At 57.8% G+C, this 14,958-nt stretch overlaps 2 protein-coding genes across 2 annotated transcripts; one reads left to right on the top strand and one right to left on the bottom strand.

Moving 5' to 3' along the window:
- Window positions 1-4,594: 4,594 nt before the first annotated feature.
- On the bottom strand, window positions 4,595-7,597 carry NDUFA11 (NADH:ubiquinone oxidoreductase subunit A11). The gene is made up of 4 exons (XM_049788062.1): window positions 7,462-7,597; window positions 5,788-5,880; window positions 5,397-5,519; window positions 4,595-4,740 (listed from the first exon to the last, which is right to left on the bottom strand). The coding sequence occupies exons 1-4, from the start codon at window positions 7,556-7,558 to the stop codon at window positions 4,628-4,630; spliced, it is 426 nt and encodes a 141-aa protein (XP_049644019.1). The 5' UTR covers window positions 7,559-7,597; the 3' UTR covers window positions 4,595-4,627.
- Window positions 7,598-9,394: 1,797 nt separating this feature from the next.
- Window positions 9,395-12,264, top strand: VMAC (vimentin type intermediate filament associated coiled-coil protein). The gene is made up of 2 exons (XM_049788061.1): window positions 9,395-9,585; window positions 11,841-12,264. Exons 1-2 carry the CDS (start codon window positions 9,395-9,397, stop codon window positions 12,160-12,162), a joined length of 513 nt encoding a protein of 170 aa, XP_049644018.1. The 3' UTR covers window positions 12,163-12,264.
- The last annotated feature ends 2,694 nt before the right edge of the window (window positions 12,265-14,958 follow it).

The following is a 14,958-nucleotide window of genomic DNA, read 5'->3' as shown; positions in this document are numbered from 1 at the left end:
TGCATGCACAAATGAATGGATGAGCAAATAGATGAAAGAATGAAGGAGCAAATGAAGGTGTGAATAATGAAACCGGGAAATGAATGAACAAGGAATGAATGAGTGCATGAATAAAGCAAAGGAATGAATGAATGAACAAGGGAAGGAACACAGGAAAGGGCAAGTGAAGGAATGAACAAATGAATGATGAAGGGAGAAAGAAGGAGCCCCAGGCTGGCAGGATTGGGGTGACCCATCCCTGCCGGCATCCCAGTAGGTGAGAGGAATGCAGAAGACAGAGCATCAGAGGACTGGAATTTGGGAAGTGGCTTAGGATGTTAGAAACCAACCTTGTGGGGTCTTGGGGGGGTCACAGAGCAACTCCAGGCTGTCTCCCAGGGACCCTAGGTGCAGGTCCCACCCCCCAGTATCCTGGATCAGGCCGTGCGGGTGGGACCCTGGGCCGGCAGCAGGAATGCTTCGGCCGACCGGAATGGATAAACATCGTCTTGGATGTCGAAGTTAGGGGGTGGGGGCCACTGGAACTCCTGCTTGGCGGAGGATGTTTGCACGAGGCAGCTGGCCAGGGGTGTCATCAGGGCTGGCTAAATTTAGCCTCCGATTCCCGCTCAACCTCTCCCTGGGGGGGGGGCCCAGCCTGGCCCCCGCTAAGTGAACACTTAGCCCCTGAAAGCAGTGGAAGCATTTCATTCAAATTTTCTTTTGAGGTGGGGTGCTGTTTCGGGTTTCACTTGGCAGTGCTCAAGGCTTAACTCCTGCTTCAGTGCTCAGGGGGTCATTGCTGGTGGGGCTTGGGGTGCCCTATGGGGTGCTGAGGATTGAAGCTAGTTGACGACATGCAAGGCAAGTGCACTCCCCACTGTTTTCCAATTCCAATACACGTTCTTTATATCGTGTGTGTGTGTGTGTGTGTGTGTGTGTGTGTGTGTGTGTGTGTGTACCATCCTCGGCGGTGCTTGGGGCTGACTCCTGGCTCTGCACTCAGGCATCACCCCTGGCAGGCTTGGAGGGACTCTACGGGGTGTTGGGGACCAAGCCGAGGTTGGCAGCAAGTGAGGCCAACACCTTTCCCGCTGTCCTATTTACTCTAGCCTAAGGTTCCCATTTTCTTGACTCACCAGGCCAGCCTGGAGGAAAGAGGCAAGTTTGGGGGCCAGACAGTGAGCTCATGGGTAGGACAGTCATGTTGCAAGCCGTCAATGCGGGTTCAATCCCCGGCACCATTTTCATCCCCCCTGGAACCCCAACATGAGTGATCCCTGAGTGTAGTCAGGAGTAAGCCCTAAGCATTGACAGGTGTGGCTCCAAAATAAAAATTAAAAATAAAAACAGGAAGAAGAAAAAATAATAAAAATAAAACAGGAAGAGGAGGAAAAGAAGGAAGAGGAGGAGGAGGAGGAGGAGGAGGAGGAGGAAGAGGAAACTGCCCAGAAACTTTTTTTTTTTTGGGTCACACCCGACGGTGCTCAGGGGTTACTCCTGGCTGTCTGCTCAGAAATAGCTCCTGGAGGGGGCCGGAGAGATAGCATGGAGGTAAGGTGTTTGCCTTTCATGCAGGAGGTCATCGGTTCAAATCCCGGCACCCCATATGGTCCCCTGTGCCTGCCAGGAGCAATTTCTGAGCCTGGAGCCAGAAATAACCCCTGAGCACTGCCGGGTGTGACCCAAAAAAAAAAAAAGAAAAAAAGAAAAAAGAAATAGCTCCTGGCAGGCACGGGGGACCATATGGGACACCGGGATTCGAACCAACCACCTTTGGTCCTGGATCAGCTACTTGCAAGGCAAACGCCGCTGTGCTATCTCTCCGGGCCCCCAGAAACTTCTAAACTAGGAAACGGCCCTCCGTACATTTTGTGGCCCTGCCCTAGAGAGGAATCTTTTTTTGTTTTGTTTTGTTTTGTTTTAGTTTGGGTCACACACCTCCAATGGTCAAGGCTTACTACTGACTTTGCACTCAAAGATCACCCCGACTTTGCCTCCTGCGGCCCCCAGGTAAGTTGAATTTGAGACTCCTGTAGAGTGTTCTGGAGCAGCTCATTGTATCCACTGCCTGCCTGCCCTCCTGGGGACCCCACACCCCATAACGGTGGGTGATGAGGCACCAGGATGGGATCAACTCTCCTAATCCTGCTGCAGCCCTTCCTGCATCAGATGGAAGTGCTGATGGATCCCTGCTCCCTTAGCTTCTGGATTTTGGGGGGGTTCCTAGGGCCCGGCCCAGGTATAGAGGGTGAGGTTGAGGCTGGTATTCTGTCAACCAGCTGTATTTCTTTTATTGGGGCAATGGGGCACACCTGGTGCTGCTTTGGGTAACTGTGGGTTGATTTGGGGGGCACACCCAACAGCACTCAGGGTTTTCCAGGCTCTGTGCTCAGAAATTGCTCCTGGCAGGCTCAGGGGACCAGATGGGATGCCGAAATTCGAATCTGAGTCAACCTCATGTAATGGGTTCCCCACTGGCCTTTGGATGCTGAAATTGTGACTCCCAGGGGGGTCTCAGGGAGGGGAAAGGTTTTAAGTTCCTGCTCGGGGTCTCTGATCTCCTAGTTCTGGTCCAAGCCAGATGGGGCCAGGCACAGCCTTCCAAATCCAGAGTTTCAAAACTATGCTTACTGCTGGTAAAGCACCACCAGGGGTGGCTCCCCAACAAACAGAAAAGATTTGGGGCTGCTGTCACCCCATGTCACTCTAGATGGTGCTAGGCTGGCTGCTGAGGGTGGTGGGAGAAGACCTGGGCGGGGGTCACTAGGATTTGGGGGTTGGAAAACATCAGTGGCAGAGGCAGGGGCAACAAGGGGCCTGGAGGTGCAGAAGGGTAGAAGGGGGTGGCAGAGGGAACAGGCAGGTGGTGCCGAGCCTGGGCCTGGAGAGGCAGGGTCTTAGCATTTTGGGGGGCTCTAGGCAGAGGTGGCACCACGGAGCCTGACTCAGGGCTCGTGCGCGACCTCTGGTGGCAGCTGCGGGGAGGACAGACCATGAGGTATCCCTTGATTTAGGTCTGCGGTGGGGGCGGGCCAGATATTGTGAAAACAGGATCCCCCTAACCCCCCCCCCAAAAAAACCCTGGGACCTTTGCAAATGCTCCATGCAAGTCAGCAGGCACCCTCAACCCAAAATCAAACATAATTTTGGGGGGCTGATTTTTGGGCCACACTAAGGCTTACTTTTGGCTCCGAGGTCAGGGGTCACTCCTGGCTGTGACAGGGGACTATATGGGATGCTGAAGATAGATCCTGGGTCGGCCACATGCAAGGCAAGCACCTCCCCTGCTGTCCTATGGCTCCGGCTCCACATAACTGAATTTATCGATGGAACCTGGCTTCCTGCTTCTAAAGCCTTTGCTTGAGCCATTTCTGGGGCTATCAAGGTGATGTTCATTTCTTGGTATTTGGGGGAACATATGGGGTGTGATGGATGAAACCACGGCTGGCCATGTGGAAGACAAACACACAGTGCAATTGCTCCAGGCCCAACCGATGTCACTTTTGTTTTGGGGCCCCATCTGGTGCTGCTCAGGGGTTCTTCCTGGCTGAGTTCTGAGATCACTCCTGCATGTTCTAGGGACTTTTGGGGTGCTGAGGATTGAACTTGGATCGGTAGTGTGCAAAGAAAGCGCCCTCCCCACTGTGCCCCACAGTCTCCTAAATGTTTGTGACAGAGACAACATGCCCCCGAACTCCTCCTGCCCCATTATTGTCCTCCCTCCCCTAGCTAGATGGAGTTCTATTGTGGGCAGAGTGGGGAAACAGGCTGGGGGCAGCAGGGGTGGGCTCTATGCCCCTCTCCCTTCTGTGGAGGAGCTCCTGGGTCTGTGGAGGCAAAGGCACCCCCAGCTCCTTTCAACAAGGCGAGAATGCAAGTGCAGGGCCAAAAGAGGGTAGCATGCTGGGGTCACTCCCAGGACAGACCCCCACAGTCCAGCCCTTTTCAAGGATCCCTAAACTGGGTGCCATGACCCGGACCAGCTCCTGGGGACCCCTGTCCACAGATGGGACCAGCTAGGCCAGACTCGGGGAGCAGAAACTATGTGGGTGCAGGGAAAGTAGCTTTGGCCAGCTAGAGGCAGCAGGCTATGTGAGTCATGGTCAGGACGGTCACTCAGCAGCCAAGCCCCCCAGAGCCCTGGAAAGGGGCGAGGACACCAGAACAGGGGACCCCTGCCCCAAGGCCCACTCCTGGGGTGCGGCCTGGAGAGCCCTTGTTTCCGGCCCACAGCAGAGGCGAGTCTGGGCAGGCTGGGCCTCCGTCCCCGCGGCCAGGAAACTCCGAGCCAGCATTCCAGGGGCCCCTAAATCTCCCAGCATGACAGCCCCAGGAAGGCCGCGCCCCCCACCTGCCCGATGGGAAAGGGGGGGCAAGCCTGGGGCCATGGGATGCCAAGGACTCTCCGCTCCAGTGCCCAGGAACTTGGAGTTGAGTCTGGGCGGAGCCATTCATGCTGTTGGCTTTGGGGGAGACCCAGGAGGCTGCTGGCAGCCAAGGGAGCAAGTGGGGGTGTGTGTGTGTGACGGGTTCCTACCCTCCCCTGATCCTTCAGGCCCGAGTCCTCACCCCACCTCCCCTCCCCTTCCTGGAGGCAGCAGCACAAAACACGCCCAGAAACACACGTTTTATTGGGGCACGCATCTCAGACCTTGGGGTCGGGGAAGAGCTCCCAACCCTCCAGCTTGCCTATCTTCATCAGCGCCGCCATCATGCCCAGGTACGCGCAGGCAGCCGCGCCGGTCCCGTAGCTGTGAGCTGGGGTACAGGGGATGAATTAGATCAGCTGGGAGTGGGGGAGCCCTGGACTGCACCCGGAGCAGGGGTAGCCAGGCTCTGGGCTCCCCACAGTGTCTGGACCCTGCCCTGGATGCTGGATGGAAATGCAAGGAAGGAAGACACATTCGACTTGAAGGTGGGGAAACTGAGGCAGCCATGGTTGGGCAGGGCCGGGAATGAGTCAGCAGAGGGCAAGATGGGGCTGCAGAGCCCCAGGAGGAATAACAGGGGGCAGATGAGGCTGAGAGTCCCCATCCACTCACAGGGGTTACTGGAAGGCGGGCTGGCCATTCAGTAAAGATGGAGTAAAGGGCCCAGAGAGATAGCACAGCGGCGTTTGCCTTGCAAGCAGCCGAACCAGGACCTAAGGTGGTTGGTTCGAATCCCGGTGTCCCATATGGTCCCCGGTGCCTGCCAGGAGCTATTTCTGAGCAGACAGCCAGGAGTAACCCCTGAGCAATGCCGGGTGTGGCCCAAAACCCCCCCCCCCCAAAAAAAAATGGAGTGAAGGTAGAGATGGGGCTTCCCTGCCTGGAGGTCCCCTTGGGACCGGCTGGGACCTTCCTTAGCTACAGGTCCTCCTCCCTGGTGCAGGAATGGGGGGACCACACCCCTCCCCCCCAGGGTCTACTCACTGCGCACTCCCAGGGTCAGGCCCCCAGCGCAGCCCCCGATGAAATAGTTGAGGGGGTCATCGGGCTTGTCCCTGACCTGGGCGCTGACGCACGTGCTGAGGCCGAATATGGCACCGATGGCAGCTGCGGGGTGACAGGGTTGGGGGGCCAGGGATGTGAGTGGAGTCAGAGAGGAGGTGTGGTCAAAGGGCTGGTGGGTGGAGCCAGAAACGTGGCCAGAGCCAGGGTTAGGCATGACCAAAGATGGCTGGAGCCAGCATCTGGGGTGAGTGGAACCAGGCATCGGGGTGTGCCCAGAGAGGGTGGAGCCAAAGAAGGGGTGGAGCCAGTGATGTGGACAGTGGTCACCCTGTGGAGTCAGGGGTCCCCGGTATCATGGATTGGGACTCACCTGCTGTGAACGTGTAGCGGCCGGTCCTCGCTATCCCCTCGAGCATGGAGCTGGGGGGCCGCAGCGCTACGCTGTAGGCAGAGGCAGTGAGGCCTAGACAGTGAGGGGTGAGGGGAGCCTCGAGTCAGATCAGGACCCCCACATGGCCTTGCATGGAAGGAGCGCCTGGGACTTCCAAGCTGTGCTGTACCCCAGCAAGGTGTCTGATAGGATCCCCTGCTATCCTCTACCCCACAAGGTCTGGAGCCTCCATTCTGTCTGTTCTGGCTTTGAACTCCTCCACTGACCCCTATCTGGCAGGGGTGTGGTCCAGGAATCCCAGGAGGCCAGCGCCCTCCCTCATTCATTCGTTTCTATGCACCTTTCATTCATTTATCCATTCCTGTGTTCCCTTGCATTCTTCACCTAGCACTCATTCGTTCCTGCACATCCTCACCCCTCCCTCTGTCATTCATTCCTGTGTACTCTCATTCACGCTCTCTGTCCTCTGTGACCATCCAAATGGTTCCCTTCACTCAGTGTCTGCCCTGAGCATGCTCACTCGTGTACTCAGTTCCCAGAACCCCCCTAGCCGAAGTTCACCAGTCATTCCCTTCATTCACCCAACTGGGCATCCGGTTTTCTCTTTCTTTGGCCACACTTGGCAGTGCTCACGGCTCACTCCTGGTAGGGCTCCAGGGACCTTATAAGGTGCTGTGACTGAACCAGGGTTGGCTTTGTGTAAAACAATGCCTCAATCCCTGCCCCATCTCTCTCTCTCTGTCTTTTTTGCCATACCTGGCAGTACTCAGGAATTATGCCTGCTCAGAGACCCTATGGAATGCTGGGGTTTGAACCCAGGTTGGCCATGTGCAAAGCAAGCACCCTCCCTGTAGACTGTATGGCTCCAACCCTTACGATTAGCAAATCCAATAATCCCTACCCCTGCAGGGGTCTCCCTTTAGCCCTTTCTCCGGAACAAGCCCCCCCAACCCCTCATCAGGGTGAGTTACCCTGAAGCTAATATGATTCTCCCATTCCCCCCACCCCAATATCAGGTCTGCCGCATTCTTTAGGCTGGATTCAACCTGGGGCTGATCTATGCTTCTCGCCCTCCAGTGTGCTCAGTTGAGAAGCAGGCCCCATAGCGATGACCTCACTGAAGGTGCAGCGGGCAGCCGGGGTTAGGCTGGTCAGTTCCAGCACAACTCCAGAGTCAGAAGCTGTAGGTGCAAGGGGGTCCCCAACATCCACTCTCCAGTCTTCCAGGACCCTTCAGGACCCCATTCATTCTAAGCTTCTGATATCCCTGACCACACGGAAGCCTCAACAAGATAACCCAGACGCCCCCAAATTCGCTACCCACTGAAAAGCTGCAAGATCCCGCCCCGAAAAACCTCTGCACCCAGGGAGTCACCCCAAGAGCCGGCCTCTAAGTCACATGCACCTCCATGCATCTTCCGAACCCCACTTATTGGGCCGCTGACAGCTCAATCTCCCGCAAGGATCCGCCCGCAGCACCTCCAGACACCCCGGAGTCCGGCCTGCAGGGGCCCTCTGAACCTCGTGAATGAATCCGAGCCCCGAAAATCAGCCCCGAGATGCCAGGCGCAGCCCCCAGGGTGACCTCTGACCTCCCCGGGATGACCTTTGCCCTCCCGCGCCCTCGGACCCCGGGGCCCGGCGGGCGCTCACCCGCGGCGCCGCCCATCGCGGTGGTGGCGTAGGTCTTGCGGTGGCACTCGGTGCCGTCGGGGATGTCCCAGTAGCGGCGGAAGAGCGTCCCCACCATGGCTGCTCGGCGGCTCCCCGCGACCAAGGGCAGCGGCCATCCGCTCTCGCGAGAGTTCCGGGCGGCGCGGCGCGCGCAGCCGCGAGATCTGCAACAAGCGTACAACTTTATTGAGCGCCGCGGACACGGACACCGCAGCCCTTGAGGCTGGAGGGAAGGGAGGAAAAAGTCGAGTTTTGGGGTTTGGTTTTTTTTTTTTCCCTCTTGGTTTGCTGGGTTTGGTATTTTTGGGGGTCACATCCTGGATGTTCAGGGGCCACTCCTGACTCTACTCAGATATCAATCAATCACTCCTGCTGGTGCTCAGGGAACCCTAGAGGATGCCAGGAATCGCATCTGGGCTGGGGGCGTGCAAGACTAGCGCCTGATCTTGCCACTGTGCCGTCGCTCCAGCCCCTCTGTTTTTTTTTTTTTTTGGGGGGGGGGCCACACCCGGTGACGCTCAGGGGTTCCTCCTGGCAGGCTCGGGGACCCTATGGGACGCCGGGATTCGAACCGGGGTCCGTCCTTTGTTGGCCGCGTGCAAGGCAAACATCTTACCGCTGTGCTTTGGCTCCGGCCCCAGCCCCTCTGTGTCTGCTTTGGGCTCAAAGCTGGCTGTGCTCAGGGGTCGGGGCGAAAACACGGTGGGGAAGGCGTTTGCCTTGCATGCAGCCGACCCGAGTTCGATCTCTGACACCCCATAAGGTCCCCCATGCCTGTCAGGAGTCGCTTCTGAGCGCAGAGCCAGGAGAAGCCCCTGCGCGCCGTCGGGTGTGGCCCCCAGACAGACAGACCACGAACTGGTTGTGCTCAGAGATCCCTCCTGGTGGGATTCGGGTACCCGGGGTCGAACCCGAGTCGGCCAGCACACGCAAGGCAAGCACCCTGCCCGCCGGGCCGTCTGTCAGCCCTCTTCCCAGCCTGTGTTCGGAGGGGGGACGGTAGCCGATGGGACCGTGAGGCGAGCTATCACAGGGCTGGCTTGGTTTGCCCGAACCCAGGGGCCTCGGAGTCCGCAGGCGGAGATTGGGGTGCAGATTGGGACCCAGAAGTGTCCATCGCGCAGCCTGCGTGGGGGCGAGGTGTGGCCGCCCCGGGACCGGCCCCAAGCCCCACCCTCTCATTCGGCCGCGGACCCGCGTGTGTCTATTTGGGGGCGTGGCCGGGCCCTGACTTCCAAGAAAGTCGCCCAATCCCAGCTCTAGGATGCGGCCATTGCCCGCTTGGCAGTAAATTCAAACCCCAAATTTAAGACAGGGGCCCTGGGCTTGGGGGCGTGGCCAAGGTTGAGCTGGCCAATCCGGGAGCTGTATAGCTGTTCCGGGGGGCGTGGTGAGGCCCGTGACGGGGGCGGTGCCTATAAGAGCTGCAGCCAATCGTGCGCAGAGCCTGAGCAAGCCTCTCTTGTGAGGGCGTGGCCAACGGGAGAGCTGGCCAATCCGAGGGCGGTACAGGCCTGTTCCGGGGGGGCGTGGTGAAGAGCGTGGGGGCGTGCCTATGGGAGCTGCAGCCAATCATTCGCAGAGCCTGAGCAAGCCTCTATGGGGGCGCGGCGGCCAAGGAGAGCTGGTCAATCCGAGCCCCTTGGGGGCGGTGCCTATCAGAGCTACAGCCAATCGTGCGCAAGCCTCTATATGGGTGTGGCCAAGGTTGAGCTGGGCAATCCGGGAGCTATACGGGTCTGTTCCGAGGGGGCGTGGCGAGGCGTGTGGGCGTGGTCTACAGAGCCGCGGCCAATCGTGCGCGGAGCCTGAGGGGGCGTGGCCGTCTCAAGGGCGTGGCCTCTCCGGTTCCGGGCAGCCCGGGGGCGTGGCCTGGCCTGGCCTGGCCTGGACCGCTGGCGGGGCCGGGGCCATGTCGGCGCCGCAGCCGCTGCAGATCCGCGAGGCCAACGCGCACCTGGCGGCCGTGCACCGGCGCGCGGCGGAGCTGGAGGAGCGGCTGCACGCGGCGGAGCGCACGGTGAGCGCCCAGGCCGAGCTCCTGGCCCAGCACGACCAGCAGTTGCGTGCCGCCCTGGACGAGCTGGGCCGCGCCAAGGACCGGTGAGGCCCGGGGCGGCCAGGAGGACTTCTCGGCGAGGAGGCGGGCGGAGGCGGGTCCGAGATGGGCGAGGGAGCCGTGGTGCCGTGTGCCTTCGCGGACCCCTGGTGGGACAGGAAAAGCCAAACACTCCAAGAGGAAACAGAAGCCACAGGCCCGGGAAGTTCTGCAACTTCCTAAGTCCAGACCGGAGTTTGGTTGCTGGTCACGGGAGATGAGAGCGGGAGCATTCTTCGAAGAGTATTTTTGGAGGGGCTGGCTCTGCACACTGGGATTACTCCTGCTCGGAATGGGGGGGGACACCCCATAGGATGGCCGAGATCCAATCCTCATTGGCTGTGCTCTAAAGAAACGCCCTCCCCCTTTGCTTTACCTGCATGGTTTTTTTTGGTTTTGGTTTTGGTTTTTGGGTCACACCCGGCCGCAGGCAGCACTCCTGGCTCTACGCTCAGAAATCGCTCCCGGCAGACTCGGGGGACCCTATGGGATTCGAACCTCCGTCCTTGTCCTTCTGCATGCAAAGCAAACTCCCTACCTCCACACTATCTCTCCAGCCCCTTTACCTGCTTTCCTCTTCCTGCAGTTTTTTGTTTTTTTGGGTCTCACCCGGCAGTGCTCAGGGGTTACTCCTGGCTCCACGCTCAGAAGTCGCTCCTGGCAAGCACGGGGGACCATATGGGACTCCGGGATTCGAACCGATGACCTTCTGCATGAGAGGCAAACGCCTTACCTCCATGCTATCTCTCCTTCCTGCAGTTTTTAAGGGCCCCTCTTAGCTACTAAGGATTGGACAGGATGAGGTCCAGGGAGAGGGTGGGGACTGTGGGGAACAACCCCCTGTCTCTTTTTTTGTTTTGTTTTGTTTTGTTTTTGGGCCACACCCGGCGGTGCTCAGGGGTTACTCCTGGCTGTCTGCTCAGAAATAGCTCCTGGCAGGCACGGGGGACCATATGGGACACCGAGATTCGAACCAACCACCTTTGGTCCTGGATCGGCTGCTTGCAAGGCAAACGCCGCTGTGCTATCTCTCCAGGCCCCCCCCCCCCCCGTCTCTTTTGTCTTTACTGGGCACCTATTCTGTGCCAGGGGCACATGGGTCAGACCATCACTAGCAGCTCTAAAGGGAGGGGGTCATGATGGGCATGCAGAGCTGGGAGGCCAAGGCACTGAAGGAGAGAGTCTCTTGTTTTTAGTTTTAGTTTGGGGGCCACACTGGCAGTGCTTAGGGGACCAAGTGGTGCTGGAGAGCAAACCTGAGAATCCAATATGTGAAGCGCAAACTTTGAACATTCTCCTGATTCTAAGGCGCAGATCTCATGAGCCCCATGACCTTATCTAACTTAACTTCCTAACGGAAAAACCCCACCATGGGCCAGAGAGCAATAGGACAGCAGGCAAAGCCTTTACCTTACTATCGGGGTCTCAAACTCAATTTACCTGGGGGCCGCAGGAGGCAATGTCGGGGTGAGGCAGGGCCGAATAAGGGATTTCGCTTACCGAATATTCGCAATAAAAAAATCGCATTAGTAAGAAAAAAATCGCATTAAATATTTGCATACCCGGAACAGAACTGCTCGGGGTATGCGAATGTGTAATGCGATTTATTTTCTTACTAACGCGATTTTTATTGCGATTATTCCGTAAGCGAATAATCGCAAATATTGCGATATTTGAAGGCCGGCCACAGGCCACAAAATTTTGTATGGAGGGCCGCCAGTTTGAGACCCCTGCCTTACTACACACTCTTGACCCGGCTTTGATCCCTGGCACCCCATGTGGTCTCCTGTGCCTGCCTGGAGTGATACCTGAGCATAGAGCCAGAAGTAACCCCTGAGAATCTCAGGATGGGCCCCCTCCAAAAACTCCCACTAATCACCATATTTTACCGCAGTTTTTTTTAACTTTTTTTTTTGGGGGGCGGCACACCCCACCATGTTCAGGGCTCTGTACTCGGATATTTCCAACTTTACGCTCAGGAATTACTCCTGGCAGTGCTCAGAAAACCGTATGGGATGCTCTGATCGACCCTTGGGTGGGCATTTGTGCAAAATAACTGCCCTGTCCTCTGGACTGTCGCTATCGCTGTACCTATACTCTATACCCCATTGCGGGGTAAGGATTTGGGGCCACATTCCCGCCTATAATGAGGGGGTTTGGGAGGATGGGGAAGGGGCGGGGCCTGGTGGGCTGGGCAGAGCCAAGAGGCCACACTGGTCCCACCCCAGGACCACCCAACTCTGTCTGGTTCCCCCTACAGGGAAAACACCGTGCTGGAGCAGCTCAGCAGTGCCGAGGCCACGGTCCAAAACCTGCAGGCGGCCTTGCATCAGCGGGACGCGCTCATCGAGCAGCTGCAGCCACGGGCCCGGCTGCTGCACGACATCTGCCGCCACCGGCCAACCCTGGCCGGACTGCTGGCCGCCCTGGCCGATGGGGAGCGCCTAGGACCCCCACCAGCCAGGCCTCCTCCCGCTGCCCCACTCCCAACTGGAGCCAGCACCCCACTTGCCAACAATATTGGAGAAGAGGAGGATGATTTGGATGACTTGCCTCCCGCCGTGCTGGGGACCACGGTGTGAGCCTCGGAGTCGAGACAGAGACACCCCCTCACAGGGGTCTTTACTCTCTTCTGTGGGTGCTCCTGAGTTAGGGAACCAGAAGTAGCACAGAGGGACATGGGTGAAGACAGGATCCTTTACAGACGCCTGGGTCTGCTTTTAACACTAGATATCAAAGAGGAGAGTTCATAGGGAATGCTGTGGGCTCTGTCGATGTTTTAGTCAACAATTTGGGGGAAGGGTCGCCCCTAAGCATAACTCAGGGAGGCCAGGGGGTCAGTTCCCCCTGGTGACGCTTCAATGGGGCTTAAGTGCTCAAAGCCAGTAGTGCTGTAGTGATGGGGGGGGGGCCTTCATGCCCGGCGAGCCTTGGGGGACCCTATGGGATGCCGGGGATTGAACCTGGGTTGGCCTTGTGCAAGGCAAACGCCCTCTCCAAGTGTTTTCTTGCCTTGAATATTGTTCTCCTGGACTCTGATGCCCTCAGCCATTTGTCGTTTGCAGGTGGGATCATGCCCAAAGGCTGGGGGCCGCCTGTGCCCCGTCACCCCAACCTCAGGCTGCCCTTACCCTTTTCCCAAGTTCCCTGCCTCAGTGCCTTGGACTTGGCCAGTACCTCTGCCTGGCGCTGTCCCGACATGACACAGCTCCTTATCATTGAGATCTGTTTGGGGGCCACATCTGGCCTTGCTCAGAGCTGACTCTTGCCTCAGGCAGCATTCCTGGTGGGGATCAGGTAACCCTATGGAATGCCAGGGATCAAACTCGAGTTGGCCACATACAAGGCAAATGCCCTCCCAGCTGTGATATTGTTCCAGCCCCTCTTGGGTATTTTTGCTTAGCTGCCATCTCCTTGGGACTAGAAAAAACACATGGGGGTTCAGGCACTTTTCTCGCAAGTTGAACTGGGCCACCAGTTCAATCTCCAGCACCCCAAAGGATCCCCTGAACACTGCCAGCAGTGAGCCATGAGCACACGTCCAGGAGCAGCCCCTGAAAACCAGCAGGTGTGGCCCCTGGAAGCTGCCACTCCACCCATCGGGCCTTCTTGGCTTGCTCTGGGCAGCAATGCCCCTGCTCACCGACTGCCTTTTCTTCTGGAACTTTCCACGCCAGTGGGTGTGCCCCTGAGAACGGAGTGCCTTGTTCCTTGGGCCTGGCGTGGCGGGAAATGACTGTAGGAGCAGGAAGGAACAGGAGCGGGGGTCCCCCAACACATGTGAGACTCCCCTGGCCAAACCAAGTGTGGGCGCTACAGCCATGTTCCTCCTTTTTAAAAAGATGCTTCAGAGTCTATTTTTGAACTTGTTTTCTACTACCTTATTTGGCCCAAGATTCTTGGGGATGCTATGCCCGTTAATTACAGGGTACCCCTACTCATTTGCTCTCAAGGGCCTAGCCTGCTAAAAGGGAGTTTTCTGGGCCCTGACTTGGGGGGGGGGGTCTAGAAGCAGAAAAAACAGGAACCACCTGGAGGCTGGGCCCTTTCCAAGCCCTGAGGTGGCATCGCCTGCTGGCTGGGGGCTCCACAGGGACCCTCAGTTGGCTCAGAATGATTCTGTCTTGTGGGATGAAGAAAGGCAGGTGGGGACAGGGACAGTAGGCTGGGGACAGCCTGTGTGAGCCACAATAAATTCATTCTCAGCCTTGGTCCTTTCTCAGTGCTTCCTGGGGACAGTCGGAGCAGGAGGGTCGCAGGTTTCTGGGGTTCCCGGGTTTCTCCTCTCTTCCTCCCTCCTTTGTTTCCTTCCCTCCCTCCTTCCCTCCTTCCTTCTTTCCTCCACCTCCTGGTTTCTTCATTTTTATTTGCTGGGGCTCCATCAGTGAGAGATTCTCAGCCAGTGGGGGGGGGATCTTCTGTGGCAGGAATGTGCCCCCATCCTGAGCCTGCAATGCTTTGTCTTCACACAGCTCACCCGGTTTGACTCCTGCCACCTTGTCTTGACACCCTGAGAACTGCCAGACTGTCAGCCCTGAGTGCTCCTGGGAGTGGCTCAAAAACCAAAATAATGATTTTGGATTTTTTTTAGGAAGGAGCACCGGCAGTGCTCAGGGGTTCCTCCTGGTTCTGCACTCAAGGGATCACTCTTGGCAGGCTCGAGGGACTGGATAGGGATGCCGGGGATTGAACCTGGGTTGGCCACATGCAAGGCAAACGCCCTCATCGCTGTGTTACCGCTCAGGTCTCAATGGATGTTTTGTTTTTCAGTTTTTGGGTCACACCCGGCAGTGCTCAGGGCTGATTCCTGGCTCTGTGTTCAGGGATCACTGCTGGTGGTGTCAGGGGACTTAATGGGATGCCGGAGTTGGAACCTGAGTCCAACACACGTCAGGTTAACGTCCTCCCCGCCGTGCTGTTCCTCTGGCCTCACGATTGTGTTTGAGACACTCAGAAAGGTCAGGACCACAGCCAGGTCCTTGGGCACAGGATGAAGTGCTCGGTGGTGCCCAAGCAGGGAGGCCATGCTGAGTGGGTCAGCCCCCGTCTGCCTGATACAGCACCCTGACTTGCTCTGGGTACTTCTACCTTCCCTGCTGAGTGCTGGGCACCCCGCTGTGAGCCAGGGTCAGGCCAGGGTGTGACCAGGTTGGGTCCTTATTCTCGGCCTGGCGTAAGCCCAGAGAAGTCCAAGAAAGAAAAGCAGGTACCAGGCGGTGACTGGTAAGGAATCTGCTGTGCAGATTGAACCAGCCAAATCTGCAGTGGTTCGCTGCTTCCAGCTGCAGTCCTGGGGTGACGGTGGGGCTGCCCACAGGAAGAGTCCCAAGAGGACTTTGGGTATGTGTGTCCGTCCCAGGCAGGGCATCCAGTTGGAG

Source organism: Suncus etruscus, chromosome 15, assembly GCF_024139225.1.
Source record: "Suncus etruscus isolate mSunEtr1 chromosome 15, mSunEtr1.pri.cur, whole genome shotgun sequence".
Taxonomy (NCBI): domain Eukaryota; kingdom Metazoa; phylum Chordata; class Mammalia; order Eulipotyphla; family Soricidae; genus Suncus; species Suncus etruscus.
The sequence above is the reverse complement of the archived record's forward strand: the minus strand, read 5'-3'. Positions and strand labels throughout refer to the sequence as shown.

Bases quoted from the DNA above. Each gene is read 5' to 3' on its own strand.
- NDUFA11 (XM_049788062.1), bottom strand. From the start codon at position 7,558: ATGGTGGGGACGCTCTTCCGCCGCTACTGGGACATCCCCGACGGCACC. The intron at 5,881-7,461 runs GTGAGCGCCCGC...CTCACTGTCTAG, and splicing joins CGCGATGGGCGGCGCCGCGG to GCCTCACTGCCTCTGCCTAC. The intron at 5,520-5,787 runs GTGAGTCCCAAT...GTCACCCCGCAG, and splicing joins CCGCTACACGTTCACAGCAG to CTGCCATCGGTGCCATATTC.
- VMAC (XM_049788061.1), top strand. From the start codon at position 9,395: ATGTCGGCGCCGCAGCCGCTGCAGATCCGCGAGGCCAACGCGCACCTG. The intron at 9,586-11,840 runs GTGAGGCCCGGG...TTCCCCCTACAG, and splicing joins CTGGGCCGCGCCAAGGACCG to GGAAAACACCGTGCTGGAGC.